This window comes from Alexandromys fortis, unplaced genomic scaffold (assembly GCF_014885135.2).
Source record: "Alexandromys fortis isolate MF-2015 unplaced genomic scaffold, M_Fortis_MF-2015_v1.1 scaffold_197, whole genome shotgun sequence".
NCBI classification, from domain to species: domain Eukaryota; kingdom Metazoa; phylum Chordata; class Mammalia; order Rodentia; family Cricetidae; genus Alexandromys; species Alexandromys fortis.
Genome location: NW_026068072.1, coordinates 841,100 through 865,878, shown reverse-complemented (window position 1 = coordinate 865,878; position 24,779 = coordinate 841,100). Strand labels below are relative to the sequence as shown.

The 24,779-nt window shown below is 48.8% G+C and overlaps 1 protein-coding gene across 3 annotated transcripts in view; it reads left to right on the top strand.

Annotated features, from left to right (window-relative positions):
* Positions 1-24,779, top strand: part of Acacb (acetyl-CoA carboxylase beta) — a 106,017-nt gene that overhangs the window by 7,795 nt on the left and 73,443 nt on the right. For 2 of the 3 annotated variants that reach the window (XM_050121055.1, XM_050121054.1), the window contains exons 2-4: positions 2,752-3,394; positions 21,966-22,098; positions 23,588-23,726. In XM_050121055.1, coding sequence (XP_049977012.1) covers positions 2,760-3,394; positions 21,966-22,098; positions 23,588-23,726 — 907 coding nt within the window. In that variant the 5' untranslated portion in view covers positions 2,752-2,759. Of the gene's footprint in view, positions 1-2,751; positions 3,395-10,279; positions 10,523-21,965; positions 22,099-23,587; positions 23,727-24,779 lie in introns of those variants that run through there. The other variant, XM_050121056.1, reaches the window with a different exon arrangement.

Here is a 24,779-nt window from a genome sequence, read left to right as displayed (position 1 = left end):
CCACATAGCACACAAGGTATTTACAGAGCACAGAAGTCATCCACATAGTACACAGGTATTTACAGAGCACAGAAGTAATTTACATAATGCACTGGTAGTTTACATAGCACACAAGGTATTTACATAGCACACAAGTCATCTACATAACATATAAATCATTTACATAACACACAAGTCATCCACATACATACAAGATATTTACAGAGCACAGAAGTAATTTGCATAATGCACAAGTAGTTTACATAGCATACAAGTCACTTGCATAACATACAAGTCATTTATGTAGCATACAAGTCATTTATATGACATATAATCTATTGTAGGAGGCTGCTTGTTTGTTCCTGGTTGCTCAGCTCCAAAATAACCACACAGAAACTGTTAATTAAACCACTGCTTGGCCCATTAGCTCTAGCTTCTTATTGGCTAGCTCTTACATCTTAATTTAACCCATTTCTATTAATCTGTGTATCACCACGTGGCTGTGGCTTACCTGCAAGGTACTGTCCAGCATCTCTCTCTGGTGGGGCTACATGGCTTCTCACTGACTCTGCCTACTCTCTCTCTATATATATATTTTCCAGCCTGGCTATCTTCTGTTAAGCCACTGGCCGAAAGCAGTTTCTTTATTCATTAACCAATAAAAGCGGTACATAAAAAGAAGGACTTCCTACAACAATAAACCACTTATGTAAAGAACAAATTCGCAAGGCTGGAGAGACTACTCAGTGGCTAAGAGCACTGGCTGCTCTTGCAAAGAACCCAAATTCAGTTCCCCGCACCCACATGGTGGCTCACAGCCATCCCTAACTCCAGGAGACCTGACCTGATGCCTGATGTTCTTTTTGTTTTGTTTTCTTTTGCTTTGTTTTTTGAGACAGGGTTTCTCTGTAGCTTTGGAGCCTGTCCTGGTACTGGCTCTTGTAGACCAGGCTGGCCTCAAATTCCCAGAGATCCACCTGCCTCTGCCTCCCGAGTGCTGGGATTAAAGGCGTGTGTCACCACGGCCCGGCTCCTGATGCTCTTTTTTAAGCTCTAAGGGCACAAGGTACATACATGATATACGTACATACATGCTTGCAAAACACTCCTATACATAAAATAAATACATCCTAGAAAACTAGAACATGCCAGCGCTGTCAGTGTGTTCAGAGTGCCTGTGGTCACAGTACACCTTAGATTCCATCCCCCGAACATCGTTCCCATCCCACTTCCCTCGGTAACCACGAATCTTCCTGTCTGGGGTTAGCCTGGTCTGGACATTTTGAAGATACAGAATTATAATCTGTGTTTTCTCATGATTGGCGCAAGGTTTTCAGATTCAGCCATGTTGCAGTGTGAATCACAGACGGCTTCATTCCTTTTTACGGCCGAGTAATACTCCATTGTGTAGAGGGGCCTCATTCTGTTTATTCCTCAGTTAAAAGACATCTGACTTTTATCTATGTCTTTTTATCTTTTATCTTTTTTATTTTGAAATGGTCTCAGTATGTATTCCAGGCTGGTCTGGGATGCAACAGGGATCCACCTGCCTCTGCCTCCTGAGTACTGGGATTGAAGGTGTGTGCCACCATGCTGGGCCTTAAAGAATATTTGAAATTTTTCCATGTTTTTGATGTAATAAATAATGCTTCTAGAACAAAGTCCTTTGTGGTGTATTACGTTCTTTAGTTCTTTCTCATGGGTGGCTTATGTTGAGCAAATGTTGGTTGTGATCTTAAAGTATCTGAGACTGTATTTATAAAGAACAGATGAATCCTTTTAAAAGATTTATTTATCTTTTTAAAGAAAGATTTGTTTCTTCTTTTGTCAGTATTTTTTGAGACTAATATAATTATAGTATTATCCTCCCTCCAAACCCTTCCATAGACTCCTTTTTGCTGTTTTCCAATTCTTGGTCTTTTTATTATTATTATTGTTACATGCATATATGCATATGCATATCTATCCCTAAATGTACAACCTACTCAGACCAGATAATGTTACTTGCATGTTTTCCGGGCTGACCATTTGGTATTGGATAACCAGTTGGTGTGCTCTTCCCTGAGGAAGACTATTTCTCCTGCTCCCAGCATTCCTTAGTTGCCTATAGTTCTTGTGCCTGCCACAGACACACACACACACACACACACACACACACGACACACACACACACACATACACACACACAGCCACATGTGTGTCTGGTGCCTTCTGTGGTCAGAGGAAGGCCTAGGCTCCCCTGAAACTGGAATTATAGATAGTTGTGAACTGCTAGGTGGGTGCTGGGAATTGAACCCAGATCCTCTGCAGGAGCAGCCAGTGCTTTTAGCTGCTGAGCCATCTATCCAGCCTCAAGAATACCTCTTTAGTTCCTGGTTTGAGGCTGGAAGCCCAATGTTGAAAAGCCTATGTTTCATGAGAATCTTCTTGTACCTCACCCCTGGTAGAAGCAGATGCGCAAGAGAGCAAGAGACCCACCCTTGACATCCTCTCCGCCTGCCGTGTTCTTCCTCACTGCCTCCTGCACTGTTTAATTGGGGATCACACATGAACTTTGGGGGGACATATTCAAGTCACAAAATATACCCACATCCAGGAGGTTAGCAGCATGCCTTGGGTCACAGGAGCATGGTAGGACCTGAGGTCAGAGGAGAACCCTATTTCTCTGCTCACTGTCCCTCCAGTATAGGACCTCCAATACCCTTGCCCCACTTGCTGCATTAGGAGAGAAATCTCTTGGTTGTAACTGTAAGCTCTCTCTTCTCTTGACAGGTGTCTGAATGGTCTTGCTTCTCTTTTTAACCTGCCTGGTTTTTTCCTGCCTGACGTTTTCCTGGTTAAAACTCTGGGGGACAATGACAGACTTCAAGCCACTCAGCAGCAGTAAGGAGGAAGCGAGTCTTCTTTCAAGCGAGGAATCAGACAGGTCAGCGGAGCCCCTGCAAAAACATGGCGACTGCAGCAATCTGGACACTCCGGACCAGGAGAAGCCAGCCTCCCACAGAGGCCCCAGAGATGCCAGTTGTCAGAACTCCCTGCCCCCCTCACACCAGAAGCCTCCAAGGAATCCACTGTCTTCCAATGACACCTGGCCCTCCCCAGAACTCCAAACCAATGGGACAGCAGCCCAAGGCTCAGAAGTCCCAGGTACCAATGGTTTATCCTCTCCTGCCAGGCCTCCAGGCCAGCAAGCCAAACCCCCCTCCAGAGAGGACAAGAAACAGGCACACATCAAGAGACAGCTGATGACCAACTTTATCCTGGGCTCCTTCGATGACAACTCCTCTGATGAGGACCCCAGTGCTGGCTCCTTCAGGGATTCTCCCCGGAAGGGCAGCAGGCCCAGCCTGGGCACCCTGTCTCTGGAGGCTGCACCAAACTCAAGTGACCCTGAGTCCCACACACCCACTATGAGGTAACGTACCTTCTCTTCATACTGGGAGTTAGGAGAGAACTTAGAGTGACTTTCGTATCCTTGATTTGCAGTGGGATTTGCATCCTTCCCCAGCACCTAAGCCAATACCTGAGGGTAGCTATGTGAAGAGCAGAAGGCAAGGCCTGACTTCTTTGCTTCCTGTTCCTTCCTTTCAGAATCACTAATTGTGCACCTCTGTGCTCCTGCTGTGTGCACCCACTGTGTGCATCTGCTGCATGCTCCTGCTGTGTGCATCTGCTGTGTGCACCTTCTCTGTGCTCCTGCTGTGTGCACCCACTGTGTGCACCTGCTGCATGCTTCTGCTGTGTACACCCGCTGTGTGCACCTGCTGCGTGCACCTGCTGTGTATATCTGCTGCATGCTTCTGCTGTGTGCACCCGTTGTGTGCACCCGCTGTGTGCACCTGCTGTGTGCACCCGCTGTGTGCACCTGCTGTGTGCACCCGCTGTGTGCACCTGCTGCGTGCACCTGCTGTGTGTATCTGCTGTATGCTTCTGCTGTGTGCACCCACTGTGTGCACCTGCTGTGGGCCCAGGGCCCCATGCCAGCAAAGTGGCTTTCTAGAGCTCTCAGCCCAGCTGGGAAAGAGGAGCGTGTGGGTAACTAGTTACCAGTTAAAGAACCCCAGGTGGAAGCTGGGTAGTGGTGGCACATGCCTTTAATCCCAGCACTTAGAGGCAGAGGCAGGTGGATTTTTCTATGGGTTTGAGGCCAGCCTGTTCTACAGTGAGTTCCAGGACAGCCGAGGCTACACAGAGAAAGCCTGTCTTAGACAACGGGGGGTGGGGGGTAGAGAGGGGAGAGAGAGAGAGAGAGAGAGAGAGAGAGAGAGAGAGAGAGAGAGAGAGAGACAGATAGAGCTCATTGGTTCCGAGAAGTCCAGGAGCAGCAGGGCCTGCCACCTGGTGGGGGCCTTGCCTAGCATCCTAATATGGCAGAGGTATCACACGAGGAGACAGGCTAAAATGCCAGCTCAGGTCCCACTTCCTCTTCTTATAAAGCCATTAACGCCATCATGGGGTGGGGGTCATATCCTCATGACCTCATCTTAATTCCCCGAGGCCCTGTCTCCAGATATGAATACAGCATATGAATTTGGAGCTTAAGTCTTCAACCTGATAACTTTTCAGGGGAATATCCTCACATCTCAGCAGCTGCTCGCTGGGTCTCCTAAAATCTTGGGATACCCAGTTTCTGTGGAAGGATACCCAGACTAGAGGTTTAGCCGATTGTCTTGGCTTCTTCCCATTGCAAACACAGCTAGTGAAGACCTGGGAGAAGCCTGGGTGTCTGCCCTTCTGTAAGAACCATGGCGGAAATGACATGTCTGTGGCCTCTTGTGGCTTCTGATCAAGCCCTCTGGCTCCAGCTCTGCTGCAGGTGCCAATTTCTAGACGGGCTTCTTCTGGCCAGGCCGCAGTGGCAGGCGGAAGCTCCTTCCTTCCTACTTCGTCCTCACCTTCCTAGAGCCCTCCTCCTTGGCTCTTTCTCCTTCTACACTGAAGGCTCCTTTGTTCCCACCAGCCCCCCTCCCCACATCCCACAGCAGGGATTCGCACTCTTCTGTCTTTTGTTTTTTAAAACAGGGTTTCTTTGTGTAGCTCTGACTGTCCTGGAAATTGTTCTATAGACCAGACTGGCCTTGAACTCACAGAGATCCACCTGCCCCTGCTTCTGAGTCCTGGGATTAAAGGCCTGTGGTGACCACACGATTTGGGACTTGCACTTTCAGTGGCTGTCACTATCCTAGAATTTTTGGTGACACTAAGGATGGACTGGCCTCCTCCTTTTCATCTTTGTAAGGACCTGCTACCCAGCGCTCCCTGTCCCTGACCCGCCTTTAGTTTCTGTAGTCTAGCTCCTAGCTTCTTCAGAGCCCACTCTGTTTTTATCTGTGCCCGCTATGTCTTTATCTGCTTGTGTGTGTGGCCTCTCTCCTGTGCTGGGGAGCAAGTCCCTGAGTGCGGGGTCTGCCTTTGCTCACCGCCCCGCCCAGCACTGGCTACGGTAGCCTCTGAATATTTGCCAAACGCATGGACAAAATAAGTGATGTGTGCTCTTTACAGACAAAATCTACATTCTGGCGCATGCAAAGATACAAATGTGGAAACTGATGATGGATGGTTGGTGTGTTGAGTCCAGGGGTTCGCGCAAAGATGGGGACAGTCCACCAAAGTCTAATAAACCAGAAGCAAACTTTATTCCAGAAACCAGATTCCAGGAAAACCAGAAGCAAACTTAAAACAAACAAACAAACAAAAACCCAAACAATACCACGGGGCACAGAAGCTTATCAGCTAGCTGAGACCACAGCTAGAGATGGTGTTTATTAGGCTGTGGCCAAAGGCCGGTTTCTAAGTAGGGGCACCAAGCATTAGGTCTGAACAAAGGAATTTTTATGATCTTGTCCCGACTAGTGGGCCAGTCAACGGAGACCCTAAGAGAGGGGAGTAGGTTCTAACGTCAATGGGTAACTAGGCAGCAATCATGAAATATGTTTCAGAGGAGATTACAGTGAAAGTCACTAATTGCAAGACAACAGTTGTCTTTAGCAATTAGTTAGAAAAAGGGACTGCTAGTAATATCAGAGGGTTAATAAATTAGAATAATTGGTTCTTAGGCTGGAAACTTAGAAGATAGAAGAAAGTTCTTTTTTTGTTGTTGGTTGTTTTTTTTTTTTTTTTTTTTTTTCCCCCGAGACAGGGTTTCTCTGTAGGTTTGGAGCCTGTCCTGGAACTAGCTCTTGTAGACCAGGCTGGCCTCGAACTCACAGAGATATGCCTGCCTTTGCCTCCCAAGTGCTGGGATTGGATTAAAGGCATGTGCCACCACCACCTGGCTAGAAGAAAGTTCTTCACCCTATCTCAAGGTAAAACTCAGATAAAGGCTGCCTGTCACTTTACAACCTCCTTTCTCAGAGCTCATTAGTCAAACCCGTGTTTCTGCCTTGTCCACCGTCTCTCCTGGTACCTCGGGGCGGTGTGTACTGAAGCCCCTGCCTCCCCTTTAATGGTGCCAGTTTCCCATAACAGAGACAGTGCCTATCCCAGAGGTCAGCATCTCTGTCTCCTAAAGGTTAACTCAGTTCACATCTGTCATTTATCAAGGATGGCCAGAACACTACTCTCAGTTTGCAGAGAGAAGCTCCGGTCTTGTAAATAGAGCTGTGGGTTGTAAAGTGAAATAGCCCACTGTTAATAGTTCATCCTCAAGCTGCTGAGAAAGCTGCTGACAGTCTGCTCTCATTCTCCTAGACTTACAACTTTATATTTCTTTATTTCTACATCGCTCTCTTTGGAATCTACATTTTTATATTCTTTTTCTTGGACTCTTCAGGTGGATCAATGGATAGATAGGTAGACGGATGGATGAGTAGATGGGTGGATGGAAGGCTGAATGGGTGCTTAGAAGGATAGATGGATGGATGGATGGATATATGTAGATGGATAGCTGAATAGATGGATGGGTGCTGACTACAGAGAAGAATGGGTAGATGAAGGGTGGATGAGAGATTGACTAGAGGAATAGACTGATGGAAGAATATGTTGATGGATACTGATACTCTTTGGTCCTTTTCTGGACTTGGTTGGTCGTCAAGGGTTCAAATTCTCCCATAACTCATAGAAACAGAGCCAATAAGCACATCGTGTGGTGTGTCAAAACAGTTGCTCACAGTCTCTGAGGTGCAGGTCACAAACCCCGGATGCAGTGTAACCCTTCCTGCCAACTATGTACCCGTAGATTTGGTGCACAGTGGACCTGGTGTAAGACACCTGGGTTCAAAACTGCCACTGTCCCCTGTCCTAACAGGGACAGACTGTGGCGCTGACTGCATGCTGTGGGTGGATTAGGTGGGACAGGATGGGGTTCAGGGTTAGGACACTGCGCTGCTGAGGGTAAAGCTATGAAAGCGGACTCTCTCTCTCCACAGTGCTGAGCTGTCTTATCTGCAGGCTTCCCTCCCTGTGCTGAATTATCAGTGTGATAACACGGAGAACACAATTTAGCCTTTCTAAAAAACACATTCCGAATCCCAATGTACATGGGCCCTGGGAGTTTCAAAGGGAGGACTGTGCGCTGTGTTATGTGTTAGTGTGTGTACTATAAGTGTGTGGTCAGGTGTGTAGTTGTGGTTGTATGTGTAGTGTTTACATATGGGTATGTTGTGTGTGGCATGTGTGGCATGTGTGTGGTTTTGTTGCATGTGTGTGGTATGTGTGCAGTATGTGTGTGGTTGTATTGCACATGTGTACACATGTGCCATGGAGCGTGTGGAGGTCAGAGAACAGTTTTCTGGAGTTAGTTCTTCTACCTTGTGAGTTCTGGGGGTGAATTTGGGCTGTTCAAGGGTAACCTTGACCACCTGATCACCCTGTTCCCCTCCCCACTCTCCGGTGCTGGGATCACAGGCACGTGCATGTGTGAGCCTGGGCTTGCCGTGTGTGGGCAAACATGACCAGCTGAGCTAGAGCATTATTCCTGAGTTTTCTTTCAGTGAAAGCAAATTATGCGGTGGTTTTATAGATCAGAAAGTGCAGAGAAGGGTTCAGTCAAGGTCACATTGGAGGGTAGGGCAGCCAAGTTTGTCAGAACACAGTTTTCCACCCCACAGCCAGCCTCTTGCAATCAGATTCTTGTTGCAAGAGATTCTTGTTGAGTGTGTGTCTTGCAACTGACCAAGACTTTCCCTCTGCAATACCCAAAAGTTAAATTTAGCTGCTGATAGCACAAGAGAAAGGCTTAAAAATGAGGTGGAGCCATGGTCGGTCCCATCTGAGCAATTTCATTCAGCAGCGCAGCCATTGGGGAGGGGAGCTCATGCCTGTAAACCCAGCACCGGGGAGGCTGAGGCAAGAAGGTCAGGAGTTCAAGGCCAGCTACTTGAGACCCTGTCTCAGTTCAAAAGAAAAACGGGGAAAAAAAAGGGAAAGAAAAGAAAAAAGAGAAAAGCACATGTTGGTTTGTCCGCAGGCAGAGTGGCACACCAGGGTGTGTAGTGTTCCATCCTTTCCATCTTTATTCCTTAATATATGCAGGCGGAAGGAAATCAGCCGGGGTGTGGTGGTGCCACCCGGAGTCTGGCCGCCTAGGATGGCTGAGGCAGGAGGATGGCCCAAACCCAAAGGTTTGAAGCCAGCCTGGGCAGCAGCAGAAACACCAAAATAGAATTTGACCTGCACGGTTCGGATGACCTTGGTGGTCTGGCGAAGTACAGTCCCAGGGCGTGCTGCATCTGGTTTCTTCCTCGCACTAGGCGAGAGTTCTGGGCTCGGGGGAGCAGAGCCCAGAGGTAGAGGTCCACGCTCACTAGCTCTACCGAGTCCACGCTGTCAGCATGTCTGTCGAGCCAGTGCTGAGATCAGATCTCTGCTGGACCACGACTTCCTCTCTCCTGTCAAAAAAGAATTCAGACAAATCTGCGTCAAGCTTGCAGCTGATCCACTGGGGAGCTGGTCTTCACATGGTGCCGTCCACACTGTTAGCCCCAAGTTAGAACATCCACAGAAGATTGAGGGAGCTTTGGGAGTGCGGCTGTCAGGAAGCTGCAGAGCCAGACTTTTCTGCAGGATCCTGAGCGGGAAGGGAGGCTGTTTGGGGGTCTTTGTTACTTAGTCAGTGGGAGGATAGGTCGTGCCGAAACTTACAAGAAGAAAACCAAATCAACCTATTGTGGGTTTCCTCCCTCCTTCCCTTCCTCCCTGTCTCTTTCCTTCCTTCTTCCTCTTCCTCCTCTTCTTTTTTGAGGAGGTGAGGCTAAAAACCATGGTTGGGGTGGGGAGACCTAGAAAATCTAAACTGCGAATTTGGCCCATCCTTTTTTGTTTTTCTTCAATTGTCTAATGCAGGCCTCCCAGAATCTCCGACTCTTGTATAACTGGGGCAAGGGTTCCTGTTCACATGGCTGTGGGGTGCTTAGTGGCCCTCTAGAGGGAGATCCTGGGCGTATAGCTCAGGGAACAGGTGCCATCAGGGGTTACCACTAAGCTACGCCCTCAGTAACCCCGCCCCCACCCCACCCCGCCCCCCAGAGTTCATTGCAGGATTTTTATGCAGTCCTTCAGAACGTGCTTATGTATAGTCCTGTCCCTGTGAGGGCCTTCTCTTCTCCGGTCCACGCCTTCCTCATCTGTGAAGCCAAGGTGTGGTGGGGATGAGCCCAGGGAGCCTCCTGGACTTTTTCCGATTTTGTTGATGCTTAATAGAGACCTCGGTGGCTGTGAGGTGGCTCCAATGAGTAAAAAAGCCTGGTAACCCAAGCAATCCCCAGGACCCACGTGGTGGAAGGCGAGAACCGACTCCCACAAATTAATTGTTCCCTGATCTCCACACTTGCTGAGGGAGGTCCACCCCCTGTCTATAAAAATAATAAATGTAACTTAAAACATCTTTAAACTGAACGTGGGAACCTCTTTGAGCCCCCCCCCCCCCCCCCCCCCCCCCCGCCTCTGTAACCAGCACAAAAGTGACTGCCTCTTCAGTTTCAGGATTTTCATCGGATCCCTACCGTGCATGTCAAACTTATAGAGTGCAGTGTAGAGGGCTGTGAAACATCTCCGGGGTTGCTGGGAGGAAGAGGACAGACTCCATGAGTTCACCGGTGGTCCGGAGCAGGAGCGGGGGTGGCTTGGGGACAGGGGAGGCGGGGCCCGGGCGGGACAGCTCTCTGGGGGCGTGGCCTGGTCGGAACTGGGAGTTGGCTGGGGGCGAGGCCCTGGGGCGTGGCCGAGCCGTAGGGGCGTGGGTGGAGCCACATAGCCTGGTGGGAGGTGTAGGGGACTGGCAGGAGGTCGGTCATTCTAGCAGGGCGTGGCCAGGCGGGGCTTTGCTTCAGCTTCCGAGAGTGGAGAGCAGTTCGGGATGGCCTGCGAGGCGCACTGCTCCGCTTGTTGCAGCTGTCGCAAGCTGCGGTCAGAGGCCCTCCGGGAGAACGCTTCCGACTCTGGTGGCGACCTGGCGACCGTGCTGTGCCTTGGGAACGGGGCTTGCTCCCTGGGATTAGGGGTTGCAAACTGCGCATCCCCATGGGAGCCGGCTAGGATTGGCCGGTGGGCCGGGCAACATGAGCCCCGCTAAATGCAAGGTCTGTTTCCCTGAGCGCACAGGAAAGTAAGTAAGCCCGCGATTTTAGTAACTGCTTTTACAAACTCGTGTACCCCTCCCAGTCCAGATCCGCTGTCCGCCCCTGGACACCCTATCTTTCCCCACCTTCCTCCCAAAGAGATGCGAGTTTAGCTTGGGCCGCTATAGGATGGAGCCCACCTCGCAAACTAGCGTCCTAGGTGGGCACTCAGTGATGTTGTTTGGAGAAAACATTACCCAGCACACAAGTGCCTCGAGATATTCCTGGGACGCGGCACCTTTCCTATCTCCCCTCCTCTTGCCTCTTTGGCCTTGACAAAGTGACGCTTGTGGAGGCAACACTTTTTGAAGCTGAAGCCCTTGGAGAGCCCAGGTACCCTGAGCAAGCTTTGTATTAAAGGTCATTTTCTGGGCATACTGATTGGGCAGAGCTTCTAGCCCCACCCACTCGACTGTTACTTTCCTTTCTCCTTTCGTTTATCGCACTATGAAAACAGTCACCAAAGGGATGTTGCACTCGTTGCTGAGAATTCAGCCCTTTAGCCCGGAGTGTAGTGCACATTTGTAATCCTGGCACTGCTGAGGCAGGAGGATTGAGTTTGAGGCCAACTTGGGCTGTATAAGAAAGCCAACACACATAAAGCCTTAAACAAACAAATGCACAAACTTAGAAAATTATGGATACACAAAAAGAGAAGTAAAGATATAATTCCACGTGGATCAACAGTAGATACTAGACAAGCCTTGTTTCCGGTGCACATGTTTAATTTATAAAATTGAACCATACAGAATTTATTGTATTGTAATTCACTTTTAGTCTTTTTTCAAGAGGGCTCTGCAAATGATGAGTTTATCTGTGTTTTTCTGGCCTGAGAGCAATAGTTCCTATGGGGTTAAACAGTTGAAAGCAATCAAAAGAACACCATTTGTGTGAAAACTATGAGAAATTCAAAGGTCAGAGTGCACAAATAAAGTTTTATTGGCACATAGCTCCACTCACTGGTTTCTAGAAAGCCTGTGCCACGACTTGTGGGCTTTGCTAGATGACCTGAGTAGTCGGACAGAGGCTAAGGTTATAACACTTGAGGTATCAACTAGCTGGGACTTGACTTGCCAGCCTTGCTGTGTGTGCCAGGCTTTTCCTAGGTCCAGCGTGTTCCTGCAAATGATACACTTTAACACGTGCAAGCAGTCACTGTGTGCAGTGGATAGTCCAGCTTTGTCTCCTCTGTGATGTAGATACAGCACAGCGAGCCACAGCCTGGAGCTGAGGCACTGCCTTCTCCTTAGCTACTTTCTTACAGCAGATAACCTAGTCCATCAGGATCCGCTATGCACGTCCCATGTGTGTAAAGTTTGCCTCTGCAAACAAGAAGGGGTATAGCTGTGTTTGGCAAGAACTACTTGTATCTTCCAGAAACTCCCAGTCAAGTGGTAGCAAATGTCTGGTCAGTTCAATAGTCTTCCCTTCTTTGTGGTTTTACCTTCTATCAATCATGGTCTGAAAATATCGAGTTAAAAATTCCAGACATAGTTAGTATGTTTTATGTCGTTGATGGCCCTAAGGGATGTGATGAAATCTCGTGAGAGTCCATCCCGGACACAAAGCATCCTTTTGTACAGTGTATCCATTCTTTGTATGCTATCTGCACCTCAGTATTTAGTGCGTTCCTGGTCACCACATGGCTATTATGTTACCATGCTACTTCTGCTCAAGTCACTCTTCTTTTATATTTATTTATTTATTTATTATTTATTTATTATGTATACAATATTCTATCTGTGTGTATGCCTACAGGCCAGAAGAGGGCACCAGACCTCATTACAGATGGTTGTGAGCCACCATGTGGTTGCTGGGAATTGAACTCAGGACTTTTGGAAGAGCAGGCAATGCTCTTAACCACTGAGTCATCTCTCCAGCCCCTCAAGTCACTCTTATTTCCTTAACAATTGCCTAAAAGCAGGAGGGGAGAGATGCTGGAGATTTTATTGGTACTTGTTACAATGAATCTGTTTATTAATATTATTGGAAATCTTTTTTGTTGTTGTTTTGTTTTTGAGACAAGATTTCTCTGTGTAGCCTTGTCAGTCCTAGAAGTAGCTCTGTAGACCAGGATACTGCGATCTGCCTGCTCTGCTTCTGGAGTGTTGGGATTAAAGGCATGTGCATCGCCACTGGCCCTGTTATTCTGAATCTCTTACCATGACTAATTTATAAGATAGACTTTATTGCTGGTATGTACATGTAGGAAACCAAGCCAGCCAGCCAGCCAGTATCGACGGGCTCAGGACTAACCATAATCCTAGGCTTGCACCCCAGGTCTAGAACAGGTTCCCTAAAGATCTCCTGCAACTCTAATTCAAGGTCTGGGCTCTCCAGGTGATCAGGGTGGATAGAACACCTTGTAATATGTATTACAGGGAGACTTTATTAGATTAGCTTGCACAGTCATTATACCTGCTATCATTTGTGGGGTGCTTTCCCCATGCTGGTATGAGTTCTATGTAGATGTCATGCCAACTTCTCATGCTGTAACCTCCAATTTCTCTTTTCCTTCCTTTTCCTTTTTTTTTTTGCCTTCTGTTTTTTTTTAAATTTATTTATTTATTATGTATGCAATATTCTGTCTGTGTCTATGCCTGCAGGCCAGAAGAGGGCACCAGACCCCATTACAGATGGTTGTGAGCCACCATGTGGTTGCTGGGAATTGAACTCAGGACCTTTGATAGAGCAGGCAATGCTCTTAACCTCTGAGCCATCTCTCCAGCCCCAACCTTCTGTTTTTTTTTTTCAAGACAGGGTTTCTCTGTGTAACTCTGGCTGTCTCGGAACTCACTCTATAGACCAGGCTGACTTCAAACTCAGAGATCCACCTGCCTCTGCTTCCCGAGCGCCGATCAAAGGCTCCGTTGCCTTGAGCATGATTTGAGCAGGGATTCGACTGACCCTAGGCTGTTGCCCACAGGGTTCATTCTACCAGCTCTGAACTGTATCTGCTATGTTAAAAGCTCGACCTGCTTAACTAAACAAAGCCTTTAGGGACCCTTTGTGAAGTCCTTTAGCTGGCCATGTCTAAGCAAAGGGCCAAGAAAAGGACCTAGGGCTGGGGTCCGCCACATCTTCATGGGCACAAGTGGTTCATGGAGCATGGAGATCGTATCCCTCCACCTTCACCTCTCAGGGGCCTGCCACCCAGCTCCCAAATTAATCACACACAGAGTGATGTGGGATTCCCCTCTGTGTGCTCTGAATATGTTTTATTACCATTGGGTAGGTAATAAAGAAGCTGCTTTGGCCTATGGCAGGGCAGAATAGAGCTAGGTGGGAAAACTAAACTGAATGCTGGGAGAAAGAAGGCAGAGTCAGGCAGAAGCCATGTAGCTGCCCAAGAAGCAAGATGTGAGGTAAAAAAATCACAAACCTTGTGGTAAAATAGGAAATAATAGAAATGGGTTAATTTCAGATGTAAGAGTTAGTTAATAAAAACCCTGAGCTAATAGGCCAAAGAATATGTAATTAATATTAAGCTTCAGAGTGGTTCTTTCTTTTTTCTTTTCTTTCTTTTTTCTTTTTTCGTTTTTTGAGACAGGGTTTCTCAATAGCTATGGAGCCTGTCCTGGAACTTGCTCTGTAGACCAGGCTGGCCTCGAACTCACAGAGATCCACCTGCCTCTGCCTCCCGAGTGCTAGGATTAAAGGCATGTGTCACCACTGCCTGGCAGAGTGGTTCTTTCATAAACAGCTTCAGGCTGGTGGGGATAAACTGGTCCAGGAAGACTAGCAGAACAAAGAATTTTTGTAGCTACAATGGAGGTTTATTTCTTATAAATGCCCGGTCTTAGCTTGGCTTGTTTCTTGTCAATTTTTCTTTCTTATTTATTTGTTTGTTTATATTAAAAATGTGTATGAGTGTTTGGCTTGCATATATGTATACATGTATGACGCATGTGTCCTCTACTGGAAGAAGTCAGAAGAGGGCATTGGATCCCCTAGAACTGGAATTACAAATGTAATTTGTGAGAGCTACCATGTGGATACTGGGAATCGAACTCAGGTCCTCTGGAATAGCTGTCAGTGCTCTTAACTATTAAGCCATCTTTTCAGGCCCTTGCCAGCTTTTCTTAAATTATCCCATCTACCTTTTGTCTCTGAACTTTAACCATTCTCTATTCCTGTATATTTCCTTCCCTTCTTACTCAGTGTCTAGCTATATGGCTGGCCCCTGGAGCCCTCCTTTCCTCCTTTTCTTGTTCCTTGATCTCTTTTCTCTCTTTTTCTTCTTCTATTTATCCACTCTGCATGTCAGCCCCACCTATCCTTTCTCCTGCCTTGCTTGCTATTGGCCATTCAGCTCTTTATTAGACCAACCAGATGTTTTAGGCAGGCAAACTAACACAGCTTCACAGAGTTAAACAAATGTAACATAAAAGAATGCAACACATCTTTGCATCATTAAACAAATGTTCCACAGTATAAACAAATGTAACACATCTTAAACTAATATCCCACCACAGGGCCCCTGTAACATGCCTAAGATAACCTTCCCCAGCAGGCTCTCCTCTTTCTGGGTCAAAGGATGTGCTGTCCCGAGGATTCTGTCATTGCTTACATGAGAGATCTTGCCATGATCCACCTACCCTCACCTCCTAGAGATAGCGTTCATCTTATTCCTCAGCACCCACCCCTTCCCTCTCCTTTTGATATTTTTAGACATGATTTCACATAGCCCAGGCTGGCCTTGAACTCCCAAGCATAACTCAAACTCCGGATCCTCCTGTGTCTACTTTCTGAGAGTTGGGATTACAGGTGTGTATTCAGGAATCAATACAAAAGTCCCTGTGTCGGTCTAGCTCAGGGTTGGTGTGCTGTTTTCCTAAAAGGCCAAATAGTAAATACTTTCCGCTTTGTGACCATATAGTTTCTCACAGCGACTCACTCTGCCTTTCATAGTGGCAGTAACTACACAATTAAATGGGCCTGGCTGTGTTCCACTAGAGGACTCTAAAACAGGACGTTAGTGTAATTGTTATGTGGCACAATAGAAATCTTTGGATGTGGTAAAGTCATTCATGGCAGACTGAATTTGTCCAGGGACCACCTCTGCTCACCCTTGACCTGGTATCATTCTAGAAGGCATCGCAAGGGTGTGTGTCCTGAGAAATTCCCAAGGGTCAGGCTGTCAGGACAACTCGGCAGGCAACGGTGCCAGCCACTAACCTTGACCTGAGTTTAATTCCTGAAGTCTATATGATGGAATGAAAGAACTGACTCCCAAAAGCTGCCCTCTGACCTCTCCATACACACGGTAGTTCATGCAGACCCCTCCAAATAAATTAATAAATCCATTTAATTAAATGCTTTTTAATAGAAATCTCCAAAGGTCTATTGATCTGGTATCCTACTTATCTGTAAGATTCATTTTTATTTCTGTGTGTTGCTGTGTGTGTGTTTGTCTGTCTATATATTCTCTATGCCTGTGTGTCTGTCTGTATGAGTGTGTGTGTGGGTATGCTGTGTCTCTCTGTGTATCTGTCTGTATATGCTGTATGCGTGTGTGAGTTTATGTGTGTGTGTGTGTGTGTGTGTATGTGTGTGCACCCCCAGAGGCCAGCAGATGGCGTCAGATCCCCTGAAACTGGAGTTAGAGGTAGCTGTGAACCACCCATGCGGGTCCTTTGGAGGAGCAGCAAGCTCTCTTAACTGCTGAACCATCTCTGTGGCTCCAGGAACCTAGTTTTGAGTTGTCTGTAGGAAAGTGGCTTTAGCAGCTCCATTGGCTTCATGCCTTCTTCCTGTGCCCCGTTACCAACTACAGACATGCTTTGTGTAGACGTTGCCTCCCTCCCACCATGTGGTGGTCAGGGTGCTGGTTCCTGCCCATCCTCTAGTGACGACAAGAGAGGGTGAGGGATTTAAGTGTTGGGGGACACTGGGGCCCTGAACAGCTCTGTTTGTTCTCTGGTTCTAGGATGGTACCCAAGGTCTACTACACCACAGGCAAGAGTACTACCGTTGAGTGGCACCCCACCTCCCTAGATGCTGTGTGTTTGTTTAATTTATCTTAAAATTATTGGAGAGAGGGTGACATCTGTGGCAGTCAGAACAGTTTGCATTAGTTGGTTCCTTTCCTCCATCTTGGGGGTTGAAAGGCTCAGAGTCAAATCATCAGGCTTGGGGGCCCAGCCTGCATTTGCTTGTTGAGACGGAGACTTCCCATGTGGGCTCAGGCTGACCTTGAATTCACAATCCTGTCTCCACCTCCCAGGTGTTTTGATTTCAGGGTGCATCACCACTCCCCATTTCAGGTCTGAGGGGAGGAGCGGAGTAGTGGCAGGGTGTCACAGGTTCTGGAGCAGAAGATCAGGAGGGTGGCCCTCGGCTAGCCAGGTTTGCCCGCTGGAGCTCTACTGGAGCTCGGGGCCGTCCTATGCTTGTATGGGACTGAGCAACATCTCTGATCTCGACCCACTAGGTACAGACTGTCTGAGTTGATATTGTCACACATCCTCCTGAGGAGCAGAAGTGCCCTGCTTGAGGACCCCTGTGCCCTCTCTCTTATTTCCAGAGGCCATGTTGCAGGGTTTGTCTTTGCACCTACTCAGTCTTTTCTACCCCGGTTAAATTCTGAGGTTAGATAGGGTTAAATCACCTGCCCAGCTCTGTCGCTTATCAACTTTTCTCGTTACTGAGAACAGATGGCAGCTTCTCCTACGCAGAGCGATAGGAAGTCAGCGAGAAAGTCCAGGCCATTGTATGCCCTTGACAACATTGATTTCCTCCCAGAACAGCCTGGTCTTGTGCCCCCGCAGCTGACTGGGACTGGTGTTTGGCTGGCACCTCTGTTGTTGGTTGCTGCTTGAAGCCATTTCCCGAGCCACCGTGGCTCATTTCAGCCCTCACCCGTGTCCTTCTGCGTAAGGTCAGGACTTAGTGTGCTTAGGTTCTCCTTCAGCCGGCTCCAGTGCCAAGGGAAGGTCGTCTGTCTGGAGCCGACACTGGCTGGCTTCCAGCATTGTCAAAAAGAGTCACAACAGCCCTGTGCCTGGAACAAGGCTACCCCTTGCCTTGCATGCTTCTTTGATGGTCTTCAGGGAAGGGTTCGAGGCCTGCCTGAAGAAGGGATTCCATCACCAGCCAATCAAAGTGACGCCACAGATGGTTCTAAGCCTCAAAATGGAGTTTTTCTTAACTGTGCGTATTTCCATCAAGTCCTAGGAGCTGGAAGGTTTGTGTGTCTGAGAGTGGAGGGGTCAGACTTTCTGATGCAGGGTGCTATCAGCCTGTGGGGGAAGATCACCGAAAGGCGAGGATAGAGTTCAGATGGGGGCTTCGTGGAGTAGGCTCAGCGAGTGGCTGTTGCTCCTCTTGGTTAAGGAGCAGGTAGACCCTGGCTCTCCTGGTGTGGTCATTGATTCAGTGGGTGCCACATGTCACCCTGGACCCCTTTCTTTCCCTCTACTGAGAGTCTGGACAGCCTCACTTAATCATAAGTAAACATGCGGCCCTACCGAATGAGCTATGTGTTATTGTCCCCATATCCCAGATAGGAAAACTGGGTGCTCCATGGCTTTGGAAACAATAGACACCTTTCAGGAGAGGGACGCTTGAAACAGGGACACTACTCTCCTTACTGGGGTCAGCAGGCCATCAGGTGTCAAGGAATAGGATGCTCTAAGGAAGGGACATTGGGTTGGGGACATGGCTCAGTCAGTATTGCGAGTTGGGGGAACTGAGTTCGATTCCCACCAACCCATTAGAAAATAAGTGTCCAGATTGGGACAGAGGCAGGCAGATGTGTGGACTTTGCAGGCAGCCGTCGCAGCATAACGGGTGAGCTCCAGGGGGGGGGGGGGGGGGGGGGGGGGGGGGGGGGGGGGGGGGGGGGGGGGGGGGGGGGGGGGGGGGGGGGGGGGGGGAGACTGTCCCAAAGGAGGTGAAATAGTGTCTGGAGGATGGTGCCCAAGGTTGTCTGCTGGCCTCCACATATGTGTGCACACACCCCATGCACACACATAGCTTCATGACTAAACATGCTCTATGAAAGCCGGAAGGGAGCCGGGCGGTAGCATTCAGGAGGCAGAGACAGGAGGATCTCTGTGAGTTCGAGGCCAGCCTGGTCTACAAGAGCTAGTTCCAGAAAAGGCTCCAAAGCTACAGAGAAACCCTGTTTTGGAAAAAAAGGGAAAATTTACATACCCCCGAACCAACCCTGGGACATTGAAGACGTAAGGGCCAAAATGAAGAATTTTGCTGCGTGGATGGTTAGGAGAGAAGGCTGAGGGACTTCTCCAGAAGACAGAAGAGAAGAGGAGAGAAGAAAATGCTCTAGTCGGCTAACTTCAGAATTTCAACTAAATATATAATGTGGTAGGCTAACCTCTGCACTTCAACAGCCAAGCTTCAGGATATGGTAGGGAGGAACAAGAGGTAAGGAGATATTTGGAGGAGTCCCAGTGTGTTAACTTTCAGTTTAGAGAAGGCGGGGCGTGGGATAGATCTCAGAATCCTTCCATCCATAGCCTGTGAGCCTCGGGCTCCAGTCCCAGCACCGTGAAGGACTAGGACACCAGACCGAGAGGGCCTAACAAATCCACAGCCTCGCTGACAGAAACAGACATGTTTGTGCACACATGACACCGTCCAATTCAGGGGACAGAAGAACATGTAAGCTTCCAAATATGGAAAAACCAGGTCACTGACAAAAGATGAAGGATTAAAACCCACCAACCAAAAAACAAACAAAAACCCTCCAACCAAACAACAAGAAGGAACAAACAATAAAAACCCCAAACACCCGGGGACTACGACACCACGATGCTGACTTCAAAACTCTGAAGGAAGTTTGCCTTCCTTCAGCTCAGCACAGAGTGAACAACGGGTCTGAACACAAGGGCAGAAGGAAAACAGTGGGCAGACATGCAAGGCAGTCATGTTTTCTGTCCCCTTCCATAGCTTTCTCAGAAAGCTACGTGAGGGTTTCTGCCATGGAAGCCATAGGGGACACCAGGAAAGAGCAACAGTGCCTACAGCAGAGCAGCCAGCATGTGGTCAGGACGCAGGTGGTGGGGACCTGGGGCGGGGTCAGTGGGTCGAGGACATCACTGTAACGCACACTGCTGTTCCACACACTGTCTTGTTAACCGTGTGACTCTCCTAGCAGACCTGTGCCAGCAAAACAAGGGAGTACCCAGAAAGAGATGGGGCCCGCCAGCCACCCCAGATTAGAATCCTACTCTGAGGAAAGGCAGAAGGAAGGACAGACATCTGTGGTGCTTGTCGGGTGTATGAGATGGAAGCCACCCCCAGGGATGGCACCTGTGGGAAGGGGACCACCCGGAGGGTTAGCCTCCTATGCTAGCGTCTGTGAGGAGGGTGGGACGGACCAACAAAGAACAAGTGAAGGCTGAAAATCACCTGCTCCAGAAGAAAATAGAGAACAAAGGGCCGTGGCGGCTCACCACCCTCATCTGTGAAAGCAAGCAGGCCAAACAGAGCCCGCTCTGCCAGAGCCTGGGGAGGCGCCTGGACAGAGCAGCTGTGGAACAGCTAAGCCTCCTCTCTGGATGGCACGGGCCACAGGCGGCATCTCTGGCAGACGCTCAGGAGAGAGTGATGTGTGCCCAGCGATGCTGCTTCAGTCACCAAACAGCCGCATATGTGAGGATCAGTTGGTGTTTCTAGCCCAGTGCTGTGTGTAATGGCTGAGGCTGTATGTCCCTGCTACTTATGAGGCCGATCCAGGAGGATCTCAGTTCTAGGCTATCTTGGGTTACACAGACACTGCTTCGACAAAGAGATTCTAGACTTATGTGGTTTTCCTAAGCTGGTGAGTGTGTGCTAGGATGTCCCCACAGTGTAACCTAACTCACTTCACTCAGGAAGCATCTCTGCCCTTCAGCTGGGTGGGTCTGTGTCCAGGGGTTGTGGAACCTTGCAGATGTGAAATGCCGGAGTCAACAGGGGATTCTTTTCGGAGGTTTCAGAGGAGTGAGGCAGGGGCCTTCCTTGTATTGTGATGTAGTTTGTGTTTTTATTATATTTATTTGGGATGTATGCATGTGTGTGTGTGTGTGTGTGTGTGTGTGTGCTCACGCGTGCATACATGCTTGCATGCGTGCATCAGAGGACAACTTTTAGGAGTTGCTTCTTTCCTTCCACTACATGGGTCCTGGGGATTGAACTCAGATAGTCAGACTTGGCAGCAAGCACCTTTGCCCACTGAGCCATCTTGTCATGTGTTTTTCCTTTTGTTTTCAAGCCTTTAAGTTTCCTGAACCCTCAGTGAGTTTTTATCCACACTGACTGTATACAGAGGACTTTTGTTTCTTTGAAGATTCTACTTGTTTTTAGTTTATGTGTATCAATGTTTACCTGCATGTATGTCTGTGTATGTACCATGTGGAGGGCCCACAAAGGCCAGAAGTCAGGGTTAGATCCCTGGAGTTGGAGTTACAGGTAGTTGGGAGTCACCGTGGGGTACTCAGGAGCAGCCAGTGCTCCTTGTGACCAGGTGACAGGGACTCCGGTCACCACAGTCCAGAGGGTTTGGTGACTGCTCATCCTCCTTGCATTTCCTGTACAAACACACAAGAACCGACCCAGATGTCTTCCTTGGGCCCAGAGGCTTCATTGAGTCTGCCATCAGCATGCGCATTCGGAGTCCCATCTCATTCATGTTCTTCCCGGCTTTCTTTGAGTGTGTGTGTGTGTGTGTGTGTGTGTGTGTGTGTGTGTGAGAGAGAGAGGGGGGGGGGAGCACCTCCTGAACCCCTCTGTGATTGTGCCTATGTGTTGACACCTGATCTGGGGTCACTACTCACTGGTGATAGATTGACCCTTCCTCTTCTTCTCTTCTGGTGTCAGCTGTTTTTCCAGGCCCAGGGTGGGAAGGAAGGGGGAGGGAAAGCAGAGTCGGAAGCACAACTTCTATACTATGTTTTTAAAAACTTTTCAGCTTTAATAATAATAAAAAGTCTGTACAGAAAAGTTCATGAAAGTTCCGTGTACTAAATTTGTCAAATGTTGGAATGAAGAGTCATAGTGTGTACAGATCTCCTTTCTGCTTATAGCGTGCCCATAGCTGTTGTAAGTTCCCAGATAGGGGACATGCCAAGCAAAAGCTGAGTTAGGGCAGGCAGAGGCCTCCTGAGGCAGCCTTGAGTCTCTTTGTGCTTCCATGTTTTTTTTTTTTTTGTGTGTGTGTGTGTGTGTATTTGGTGCATATGTAGGGTGTGCTTGTATGTGGTGTGTGTGCGTGTGTAGGGTGTGTGAGTGGGGGTGTATTATAGAGTGTGTGTGTAGGGTGTGTGTGTGGCGTGTGCATATGTAGGGTGTGTTTGTATGTAGGATATGTGAGCACACACACTCTCCCTGGCCACTGGTTTTTCCCTCCGACTCTGCCCCAGCTCCGACTCTGCCCTGGAGACCCCAGGCTTCCTCCCTCATGGCTCCCATCTTCCCTCTCTGCAGACCCAGCATGTCCGGACTCCACCTGGTGAAGAGAGGCCGTGAACATAAGAAACTGGACCTGCACAGAGATTTCACTGTCGCGTCCCCAGCTGAGTTTGTCACCCGCTTTGGGGGCAACAGGGTCATCGAGAAGGTACAGATGAGTCCTGCATGCTGGTGGGGGTGGGCTCCTTTTCTTGGTTGGACACTTCAGAGGGAAAGTAAGCCGCCACTTGGGACACTTGCTGGGTGCTTGACTTCGGGGACTTTTCACACACCCCCCCCCCCCCCCCCCCGCATGGGTGCATTACCTCATTCCTCAGAAGGCGAGACAGGCTCTGGGCTTGGTCAGGAGCTCCTGGGTGCTTTGCTGGAGTGTGGCTGCTTCCTGGGCTGGTGGTCGGAATGTATAGACCTCCGTCCCTGCCACCACTCCCTGAGCTGGGCTTCCTAGAGGACAGGAGACCACACTGTGACGTCACGGATGGGCTGCAGCTGAGCAAATGTTGCCATGTGTGAGGGTCCACCTGGTTTCACCTGGTTCCTACTCCTTACAAAGCAGGTCCATACTCTGTGGTTATTCCTACTGTGTTCATAGCAAACTGTGACCCCAAGGCTGACAAAACACTCAGATTTAGAGTCCGCAGGAAAATTCAGAAATTGCTTTTTTTTTTTTTTTTTTTTTTTTTAGATAGGGTTTGTGTATTCCAGGTTGGCCTCAAGCTCCAAGGAAGTGTGTGCCGTGTTCCTCAGTCTATGCAGTACTGGCCCTGAAGCCAGGCTCTGGGCATGCTCAGTTGGCAGTGGGCACTGTTCCCATTGATTTCTACTCTTCCGTCCCTCATTTCTAGGCACTGCAATTTGGACCCACTGGGAGACATGGGCTCTCACAGCCTTTTTGCCTGCTCTCCCAAGATATGTCCTAAGCTTTAGATGTAGGGGTTGAATTACAGATGTAGCAGCTGGCGTTGGGCCCCACACAGACATTTATCATCCACACACTGACCAATTGGGATCTCTGTAGCAGTCTCTGCCTGCTGCCAAAGAGTCGTCTTTGTTGAGGGGTGAGACTACACTTACCTGGCCAGGCTGGCGCACGGGCTCCCATATTTACATATAATTTATTTATTTATTGAAATCTCACTATATAGCCTTGACCAGCCTGGAATTTGCTCTGTAGACCAGGTTAGCCTTGAACTAACAGAGATCCTCCTGTCTCTGCCTCCTGAGTGCTGGGATGATCATTTTTAAAAACCAAATCCGAGCCTTATAGTTTGCCAGATCTGGGTTTGAGCCTGAGTTAGGACACTCTGGCTGTGTGACCCTGAGGAAGTGTCACACTCCTCTGAGCATCGGTGTTTTTATCCTCCAGATAGGACAATGGTAGAACTTCCTTCAGGGGGTTGTTGTGAGGGCAGAGTGCAGCAGAGAAGAGCAGAGCAGACACAGCACTGGAGTCTGGTGTGTACGGAACACCCAAGCGATCGATGTCGGAGGGAATGGCACCTTTGCCACCCAAGCCCCTCATCCATTCCCCTGTCATCCCTGCATATGCTGTGTGGGATCATGTTCCGGCCTGGGTGCTCTCGGGTCCCCGTGCAGGTGGCACTATTGGCCCCAGCTCTTCCTGGTGTCCCCCTCAGGTGCTCATTGCCAACAACGGCATTGCTGCGGTCAAGTGTATGCGCTCCATCCGCCGCTGGGCCTATGAGATGTTCCGGAATGAACGTGCCATCCGGTTTGTGGTCATGGTGACCCCTGAGGACCTTAAAGCCAATGCAGGTACCCGAACTTGCTATCTCAACCCCTGCTGTGACCGTCCCTGTCTGCCCTCCCCTCCTCCACCCTGCTCAGCCCCCACAACTGTAGGGTCTCCTTCACTAGCTCGTAGGTTTTTGGGTTTTGTTTTTGTTTTGGAGACAGGGTTACTCCGTGTAGCCCTGGCTGTCCTAGAACTCACCCTGTAGACCAGGGTGGCCTCGAACTCACAGAAATCTACCTGCCTCTGTCTCCTGAATACCGGGATAAAGGTGTGTGCCTCCACAGCCTGGCTCATGTTTATGCATCTTTTACATGTTTGTGTGTGCATGAGTGTGTATTTCAGGAGTCAACCTTAGGTCTGTACCTTAGGAATCACCTGCCCCTTGTTTTTTGTATTTTAATTACCATACACCACATTAAACTTCATTATGGCACCTTCAATCAAAAGTAGTTTTTGTTGATTCTCTTTCCCCACTTCTCTCTCATCCCCACAACCCACGCCCTTCCACCCATATCTGTTACTCTACACGGTTTTCTGCAGCGTGTGTGTTGTTCGTTTGTTAGTTTCTGTTGTCTGTTTAGCTTCGGCCCTGTTGAAATAGACCATACTATAAAGTCACCATCAGCAATTGGCTTTTTAACCCTTTAATAGGCTCTTCAACACTTAGCATCCCTAAGTGACCTTTGAAAGCAAGAGTCAGGTTTTGCCTCCTGCTTAAAGTGACCCAGAGCCCATAATGCTCTTCCTGGTGCCAGTGACCTCAGCGTTGTCCCCAGTCCCCCTTGGTCCCATTTAACAGACAGAACAGTAGAGGCACAGGGATGTAAGTGCATGTCCTCCCATAGCCAGCATTCTCTGGCGGTGCCTCCTGTCAGGTCACACTGACATTCTCTGCCGCGGACCGTCCCTCTCGGAGACCACCACCCACGGGGGACCAGGGTGAAGGATAGGATAGTCAGGATACGATGCAAGGGAAATGACAGACAGACACACTGTGTAGTGAAAATCTGCTGCAACTTTACTTCTGTAAAGCTTCAGTTTTTGTACAAAACAGATCAAAGAACTTGGCAGGT